The sequence below is a fragment of the Chiloscyllium plagiosum genome, chromosome 6 (assembly GCF_004010195.1).
Source record: "Chiloscyllium plagiosum isolate BGI_BamShark_2017 chromosome 6, ASM401019v2, whole genome shotgun sequence".
NCBI classification, from domain to species: Eukaryota; Metazoa; Chordata; class Chondrichthyes; order Orectolobiformes; family Hemiscylliidae; genus Chiloscyllium; species Chiloscyllium plagiosum.
In genome coordinates, this window is record NC_057715.1 from 92,788,603 (window position 1) to 92,798,151 (window position 9,549).

At 45.4% G+C, this 9,549-nt stretch overlaps 1 protein-coding gene across 1 annotated transcript in view; it reads left to right on the forward strand.

Moving 5' to 3' along the window:
- The window catches only part of cog6 (component of oligomeric golgi complex 6), a 96,452-nt gene extending 94,063 nt beyond the window's left edge, over window positions 1-2,389 (forward strand). The window contains exon 19 of the mRNA XM_043692125.1: window positions 1,432-2,389. Within this exon, the coding sequence (XP_043548060.1) occupies window positions 1,432-1,579 (148 nt within the window). The 3' untranslated portion in view covers window positions 1,580-2,389. The remainder of the gene's footprint in view (window positions 1-1,431) is intronic.
- Window positions 2,390-9,549: the final 7,160 nt, after the last annotated feature.

The window sequence follows — 9,549 nt, forward strand, 5'->3', positions numbered from 1 at the left end:
CTGGGAGCAGATATGGCGGAGGCGGAGGAATTGGGAATACGGGATGGCATTTTTGCAAGAGTAGGGTGGGAAGAGGTGTAATCCAGGTAGCTGTGGAGGTCAGTGGGTTTGTAAAACATGTCGGTGTCAAGTCGGTCGTCATTAATGGAGATGGAGAGGTCCAGGAAGGGGAGGGAGGTGTCAAAGATGGTCCAGGTAAATTTAAGGTCAGGGTGTTGGTGAAGTTGATGAATTGCTCAACCTGCTCGAGGGAGCACGAGGTGGCGCCAATGCAGTCATCAATGTAGCGGAGGAAGAGGTGGGGAGTGGTTCCGGTGTAATTACGGAAGATCGACTGGTCTACGTAGCCAACAAAGAGACAGGCATAGCTGGGGCCCATACGGGTGCCCATGGCTACCCCTTTGGTCTGGAGAAAGTGGGAGGTTTCAAAGGAGAAATTGTTACGGGTGAGGACCAGTTCGGCCAAACGAATGAGAGTGTCGGTGGAACGGTACTGTTGGGGACGTCGGGAGAGGAAGAAACGGAGGGCTTGGAGGCCCTTGTCATGGCGGATGGAGGTGTAGAAGGATTGGATATCCATGGTGAAGATGAGGCGTTGGGGGCTGGGGAAACGGAAGTCTTGGAGGAGGTGGAGGGCGTGGGTGGTGTCTCGAACGTATGTGGGGAGTTCCTGGACTAGGGGGGATAGGACAGTGTCGAGGTAGTTAGAAATGAGTTCAGTGGGATAGGAGCATGTTGAGACAATGGGTCGGCCAGGGTGGTCAGGCTTGTGGATTTTGGGAAGGAGATAGAACCGGGCAGTGCGGGGTTCCCGGACTCTGATGTTGGAAGCTGTGGGTGGGAGATCTCCTGAGGTGATGAGGTTCTGTATGGTCTGGGAAATGATGGTTTGGTGATGGGGGTGGGGTCATGGTCGAGAGGGCGGTAGGAAGAGGTGTCCTCGAGTTGGCGTTTGGCTTCAGCGGTGTAGAGGTCAGTGCGCCAGACTAAAATCTGAATGTGAACAATAGGGAAATGATTTGGATGGGCTTTAGAATTGTCAGATTCTACCCATGAACTATACTTCGGCTCAGTTATTGAAATCAATCCTCCAAAAGCAAAGGTATTAGAGTATTGCAAAATTGCTGGTCCAGTTGAACATGTACTTTAGCTGAAAATGTGTTGCTGGAAAAGCGCATCCAGGGAACAGGAGAATCGACGTTTCGGGCATAAGCCCTTCTTCAGGAATGAGGAAAGTTCCTGAAGAAGGGCTTATGCCCGAAACGTCGATTCTCCTGTTCCCTGGATGCTGTCTGACCTGCTGCGCTTTTCCAGCAACACATTTTCAGCTCTGATCTCCAGCATCTGCAGATCTCACTTTCTCCTCGAACATGTACTTTATTCATGCTCATATTTTTATGTTTTCTTGACAATTTTTGTTCTAATTTGCAGGGAAAAAATTTTCAAGCGATCCACAGAACTAGTGTGTGGTGCCTACAGCAACATCTACACAGCAGTGATAAATCCAACCAATGAGTACAAAGAACCAACAACAATCCTGCAACGATCTCCACAGCAAGTGCAGACATTGCTATCCTAACTAATTCCAAGAGGACTAGTTCATGCCAATGTCTCCACATCACATGTTTTGCTTTCCCTTGATAATCTGTCAAGCTTCGCTTTAGAGTGTGAGCATATTTCCTTTAATGTATCCAACTAATATTAATGTCACAAAACCAGCTTTGTTTCATAGGCAAGGAGGCAAGGGATTTAATCTTGATCTGATTATCAAAAATATGTGTGTTCGGAGGGGAAGGTTTTTCTGATTACTGTGCAATGGTGCAATTTATACTAAAGATGGAATGCACTATTTTCTTACCATTATGTAGATACTGTATGAATGGAAGTTTTCGTATCTGTAATATCAAGTGTGATATTTTCAACTCTAAACTATTAAATGTATAGTCTGTACTCGCTGTTCAATTCAGTTTTATATGAATAGGGAGCTGTTTACATTTCAATGAAATACAAGAGACATCATTGATTAAAAGGGGAGGGATGGCTGTTTGCAAACTCCTTTGCATGTACAGTATAACAAATATGGTAAACACAAGGAAATCGGCAGAGAACATCATTTTCCACCAGAAACAAAAGTCATCCTTTATGTGCAAATGATTTGGACAGTTTGTAAATAATACGCACTTCATAAATGCTCTATTTAAAATTGTGTTAGAAAGGGGACAAAAAATGTGAAGCAAAAGGTTAGTTCGGTGTTTGTGTTCAAGGTTTGAAATTACATAATTATTTTGTCTGTAATAAATCAAATACATTAGGTGATGGTACAGTTTATGCAAAATGTTTTGCCTTAAAATTTTGATTAAGCAAATAAATTCGGTATTTCTTTCATCAAGTTTATCGACAACATCGCACATTAGTTTAAAGGACATTTTGTTTATATTATTGAATTATTTCAGAATAAACTACATACACTGTAGTTTGGATGTCAAAATTTGTAACTTAATTTCTAACTGTCTTATACAATAATGCAATACAGCACAGGAACTGGGCCATCAGCCCACCAGGTATGCGCCAATTCCTAATCCTTATTTAGACCCGCTACTTGTTGCCCATATGCGGTTTCTATCCCTCTGTTTGCCTCCCATTTATGTGCTTATCAAGATATGCCTTAAAAGTTGCTAACATGCCTGCTTCCACCAGTTCCAATGGCATTGTGTTCCAGACACCCACCATCCTCTGTGTGAAAAATGTTCCCTCACTTCTTACCTACACTTTCCCCCTCTCACCTTGAACCTGTGTCCTCTTGTAGTTGATCTTTCCACCCTGGGGGAAAAAAAAACACTGACTGTCCACCCTATCTATGCCCCTCATAAGTTTGTCGATCTCTATCAGGTCACCCCTCAGCTTCCATCTTTCAAGTGAAAGCAGTCTGAGTTTATCCAACCTCTCCTTGTAACTAAAGTCCTCCAGACCAGGCAATATCCTGGTAAACCTTCTTTGTATCCTGTCCAAAGCATTGATGTCCTTCTGGTAGTGTGACAACCAGAACTGCATACAATTCCAAATGTGGCTTTACTAAAGTTTTGTACAGCTGTAATATAACTTGCCAACTTTTATATTCAGTACCCCAGCTGATGAAGGCGAGCATGTTGTATGCCTTCTTGATCAAGTTATCCACCTGTGCTGCCACTGAAGGATCTGTAGACCTGTATGCCCAGATCTCTCTGTACATCAATACTCCTAAGGATTCTGTCACTTATTGTATAATTTGATTTTCCAGAATGCGTCACCTCACATTTGTCCAGATTAAACTCCATCTGCTGTTTCTGTGCCCAAATTTGCAATCTATCTATAACCTTCTGCATCCTTTGACTGTCCTCACTTATCAGCAACACCATCAGTTTTGGTGTCGTCTGCAAGCTTACTAATCAGACTATCTACATTTTCCTCCAGATCATTTATTTGTATATTACAAACAACAAATGTCCCTGTGGAACACCACTAGTTACTGATCTCCATTCCAGAAAGCACCCTTGCACTGCTATTCTCAATCTTCTATGACCAAGCCTGTTTTGTATCCATCTAGCCAGCTCACCCCAGATCCCATGCGACGCTTCTTCCATACCAGCCTGCCATGAGGTACCTTATCAATTGCCTTACTAAAGTCCATGTAGACAACATCCACCACCCTTTCCTCATTAGTCATTGTTGTCACCTCCTCAATAAACTCAAATCAAGTTGGTGAGAAATGACCTTCTTCTCACAAACCCATACTGCCTATCACTAACAAGTCCATTTACTTCCAAATATGAATAAATCCTGATTCTCAGTATCTTCTCCAATAGCTTCCCCACCACTGACATCAGGATTACCGGCCTGAAATTACCTGAATTATCTCTGTTTCCCTTCTTAAACAATGGAACAACATTGGCCATTCTCCAGTCCTCTGGAGCCTCACCTGCGGCCAAAGAGGGTGTAAAGACATCTGTTAAGGCCTCAGCTATGAACACCCTCATCTCCTGCAGAATCCTGGAATAGATCCCACAGAATCCTCGATGGATCCCATCTGGCTCTGGGGACTTGTCTACCTTAATACATTTCAACAAACTCACACTTCCTCCTTCATTATGTTAACCTACTCGCACATCTTTCACTAACTTTGAATCTCTCAATGTCTCTCTCTTTGGTGAATACTGATGTAAAGTACTTATTAAGGATCTGACCCATTTCCTTTGGCTTCACACATAACAGCCCTCTTTTGTCCTTGAAAGGGCCTACTCTTTTCCAGAATACTTCTTGCTCCTAATATACGTATAAAATATTTTGGGATTCTCCCTCAACCTGCTGGTCAAGGACATTTCACAGTTCCCTTTACCCTCCTAGCTCCCCTTTTGAGCTCCTTCCTACTTTCACTATATTCTTCAAGGACTTTGTTTTTAGTTGCCTCAAACTTAGGTATGTTTCCTTTTTTTTTTAACTAAACTGATAATTTCTCTTGTCCTCCAAATTCCCGAATACTGCCATTCCTATCCTTTATTTTCACAGGAACATGGCTGTCCTGCACTCAAATCAATTGGTCTTTAAAATACTCCCACAGGTCAGATGTGGATTTACCCTCAAACAGCTGCTGTCAATTCAAATTGTCCAATTTTTGCCTAATTCAGTTATAATTGGGCTTGCCCCAATCTAACACCTTCATTCAAGGTCCGCTTTTGTCCTTATCCATAAGCATCCAAAAACTTACAGAATTGTCACTATTCCCAAGTGCTCCCCCGTTGAAACTTTGATCACCTGGCTGGGCTCATCTCCCAATACCCGGTCAATTATGGCCCCTTCCCTCATTGGACTATCGCCAAACTGTTTCAAAAAAGCCTTCTGGGCACATCTAATAAATTGCTCCCCATCTGAACTCCTGGAACTAAGGAACTTTCTTCAAGAAAGTGAAAGAAAAAGATGGAATGGAGTGGGGGGAGGGTGGTGGTGGTGGGGTGTGTGTGTGTGTGTGTTTGGTGATGGGCGATGAGTGTGAGATTTGTGGAGAAGGTCAGTTTGGGAAAGTGCAAACATAAAAGAGAAATGGAAAAGCTATTTGACCCTTCTGATTCATCCAGACAAAATGCTAGTATTTGCATAGTTGAAAATCACACAACACCAGGTTATCGTCCACCAGGTTTATTTGGAAGCACGAGCTACCACCTGATGAAGGAGCGGTGCTCCGAAAGCTAGTGCTTCCAAATAAACCTGGTGGACGATAACCTGTGTTGTGTGATTCTTCGCTTTGTGCACCTCAGTCCAACACCAGCATCTTCAAATCAGTATTTGCATAGGTGGTAATTAACAGTGTTGCTGCAATCTTGCTTGCGAGAGATGGAAATCAAAAATAGTTCTTCAAAAGCGTTCTCAAAAGTAGCTGTTAATTACGACTGCTAACTTCCATGTTATGAAAAATGTACTTAAAAAGAAACTGAAAGAAAACCTAATACTATTTTCACTAATGTCTTTATTGACCTGAGATTTCTACTTTCATGGGCAGTTTAGAATTTTTAAGTTATAATTTTACTTTTTTAAGCCTTTAAAATGTGCTGTCTTTATTTCTATTGCCTCAGTCTCAGCAGCCAGCTTCAGTACAGCTACATTAATGTAGTTCCATGACCACCTAAAGGACTGTACATTTAAAATCCCAGAATGCTTATGGCATTGGAGGCTATTCCTTTGTCTCCGCCGCATCTGCTCCCAGGAGGACCAGTTCAAAATACGTACAACACAGATGGCCTCCTTCTTCAAGGACCGCAATTTCCCCCCCGACGTGGTTGACGGTGCCCTCCACCGCATCTCCTCCACTTCCCGCTCCTCCGCCCTTGAGCCCCGCCCCTCCAACCGCCACCAGGACAGAACCCCACTGGTCCTCACCTACCACCCCACCAATCTCCATGTACAGCGCATCATCCGCCGTCACTTCCGCCACCTCCAAACAGACCCAGCACCAAGGATATATTTCCCTCCCCACCCCTATCAGCTTTCCGTAGAGACCACTCCCTCCGCGACTCCCTTGTCAGATCCACACCCCCCACCGACCCAACCACCACTCCCGGCACCTTCCCTTGCAACCGCAGGAGGTGCAACACTTGCGCCCACACCTCCCCCCCCACTTCTCTCCAAGGCCCCAAAGGAAAATTCCATATCCGCCACAGATTCACCTGCACATTCACCCACATCATCTACTGCATCCGCTGCAGCCGGTGTGGCCTCCTCTATATTGGGGAGACAGGCCGCCTACTAGCGGAGCGATTCAGAGAGCACCTCTGGGCCACCCGGACGAACCAACCCAACCACCCTGTAGCACAGCATTTCAACTCCCCCTCCCACTCCACCGAGGATATGCAGGTCATTGGACTCATCCACCGCCAAACCACAACAACCCGACGGTCGGAGGAGGAGCGTCTTATCTTCCGACTGGGAACCCTCCAACCACAGGGGATATCAAAGTTGAAACTTTATTGCTGGAACAGCACAGCAGGTCAGGCAGCATCCAGGGAACAGGAGATTCGACGTTTCGGGCACAGGCCCTTCTTCAGGAATGAGCAGAGAGTGTTCAGCAGGAGAAGATAAAAGGTAGGGAGGAGGCGGCCTACTTGCGGAGCGATTCAGAGAGCACCTCTGGGGTACCCGGACGAACCAACCCAACCACCCTGTAGCACAGCATTTCATCTCCCCCTCCCACTCCACCGAGGATATGTAGGTCATTGGACTCATCCACCGCCAAACCACAACAACCCGACGGTCGGAGGAGGAGCGTTTTATCTTCCGACTGGGAACCCTCCAACCACAGGGGATGAACTTGGATTTCACCAGTTTCTTCATCCCCCCTCCCCCCCCCTTGTCTCAGCCGGATCCCTCCAGCCCGGCACCGCCTTCCTGACCTGCAGTCTTCTTCTTGACCTCTCCGCCTCCGACCTATCACCCTCACCTTGACCTCTTTCCACCTATCACATTTCCAACGCCCCTCCTCCAAGTCCCTCCTCCCTACCTTTTATCTTCTCCTGCTGAACACTCTCTGCTCATTCCTGAAGAAGGGCCTGTGCCCGAAATGTCGAATCTCCTGTTCCCTGGATGCTGCCTGACCTGCTGTGCTGTTCCAGCAATAAAGTTTCAACGCTATTCCATCCATCATGTCCATGCCAGTTGTCTGCAAGAACAATTCAGATTGTCCCACTCCCCCTCTCGTTTTCCCCCATAGCCTCGCAATTTGTTTCTGTTTGCATAATCATCAGATCCAGTTTATAGAGTCATAGATATGTACCACATGGAAACATGTGGGCGGCACGGTGGCATAGTGGTTAGCACTGCTGCCTCACAGCACCAGAGACCCGGTTTCAATTCCCGCCTCAGGCGACTGACTGTGTGGATTTTGCACGTTCTCCACGTGTCTGCGTGGGTTTCCTTCCACAGTCCAAAGATGTGCAGGTTTGGTGAATTGGCCACGCTAAATTGCCCATAGTGTTAGGTTAGGGGTATGGGTGGGTTGCGCTTCGGCGGGTCGGTGTGGACTTGTTGGTCCGAAGGGCCTGTTCCCACACTGTAATGTAATCTAAAAAAAGACCCTTCGGTCCAACTGGTCCATGCCGACCAGATATCCCATCCCAATCTAGTCCCACCTGCCAACACCCAGCCCATATCCCTCCAAACCCTTCCTATTCATATACCCATCCAAATGCCTCTTAACTGTTGCAATTGTACCAGCCTCCACCACATCCTCTGGCAGCTCATTCCATACACGTACCATCTTCTGTGTGAAAATATTGCCTCATAGGTCTCTTTTATATCTTTCCCCTCTCACCCTAAACCTATACCCTCTAGTTCTGGACTCCCCGACCTCAGGGAAAAGACTTTGCCTATTTACCCTATCCGTGCCCTTCATAATTTTGTAAACCTCTATAAGATCACCCCTCAGCCTCCGACATTCCAGGGAAAACAGCCCCAGCCTGTTCAGCCTCTCCCTATAGCTCAAATCCTCCAACCCTGGCAACATCCTTGTAAATCTTTTTAGGGCAGCACGGTGACACAGTGGTTTGCGCTGCTGTCTCACAGTGCTAGAGACCCGGGTCCAATTCCCACCTCAGGCAACCATCTCTGTGGAGTTTGCACATTCTCCCCGTGTCTACGTGGGTTTCCTCCGGGTGCTCCGGTTTCCTCCCACAGTCCAAAGATGTGCAGGTTAGGTGAATTGTCTATGCTCAACTGCCCGTAGTGTTAGGTGAAGGGGTAAATATAGAGGAATGGGTCTGGGTGGGTTGCTCTTTGGTGGGTCGGTGTGGACTTGTTGGGCCGAAGGGCCTGTTTCCACACTGTAAGTAATCTAAATCTAATCTAATCTAAATCTGAACCCTTTCAAGTTTGACAACATCTTTCCGATTGAGTCAACTGTCTTCATCACACTCAGATCCCAACCATTCCCTGATGTAAAAACAGTTTTGCTCTTGTTGCCTTTAGAGCTATTGCCATTCAGTTTAGTTCATTATCTTCAGCCCCTCAAACAATTCCTACCGACTGAGCCATAACTGACTGTTGAAGCTAGAGTTCTTGCGTAACTGGGTCCATTTAACCCTCCAAGACAATTACCCAGTGGGTGAAAACCAGAAGTACTGCGGATGCTGTAAATCAGAAACAAAAAATGAAGTTGCTGGAAAAAGTCAGCAGGTCTGGCATCTTCTGTGTAGAGAAATCAGTTAACGGTTCTGGTCCGGTGACCCTTCCTCAGAATTGTGTCCTATATCTGGCCCCATTGGCTACCTGACGAAGGTGCAGCGGACTGAAAGGGTTGTAGTTCCAAATAAACCTGTTGGACTATAATCTGGTGGTGTGTGATATTTTATTTTATATGATATAAATACTGTTGTCGAAATTTAGTACCTGAAATCTGATCAGGTGATAATGTTCATCCCAGTTTCCAATGTATTTCAAAGAAGTACAACAGAAAATGTTATAACTGTTTATGGAAAGTAGAATGTTAGAGAGGAATGTAGACTCTCAAAAGACAAATGCAGGTGTTGTATAGTTGGCCATAAGGAAATCGGCAACTTGCATCAATATACTGTCTTTTCATGGATATTTACAAGGCATTTGAGGGGGTTTCACGCAGGAGATTATTAGTAAACATTTGTGCTCAGAATTGATGATAACTCTGTGCCAAAAGTTTCTCATTGTAAGCTAAGAGGGAAAATAAGACAGCAGGAGTTTTCTCTGCTTGACTCCATGGGACCTCGGGGTTTCCTCAAAGATATTAAAAGTTTGAAAAATAGGACCACGGTGGATCATTTATCCATTCCTGCACAGCATGCTACCATTTAATAAGATCTCAGTCGATCTTCTACAGTCCATTTTCCTGCCATTGCTCTTGTCCCTGGGTGCTTTGAGGGACCTAAAAATCTATCGATCTCAATCTTGAATATGCTCAACGATACAGCATTCACAACCTGCGAGACAATTTCAAAGATCAACAGCCCTCTAATTAAAAAAGATGTTGCTTGCCTTAGTCATCAATGATAAATACCA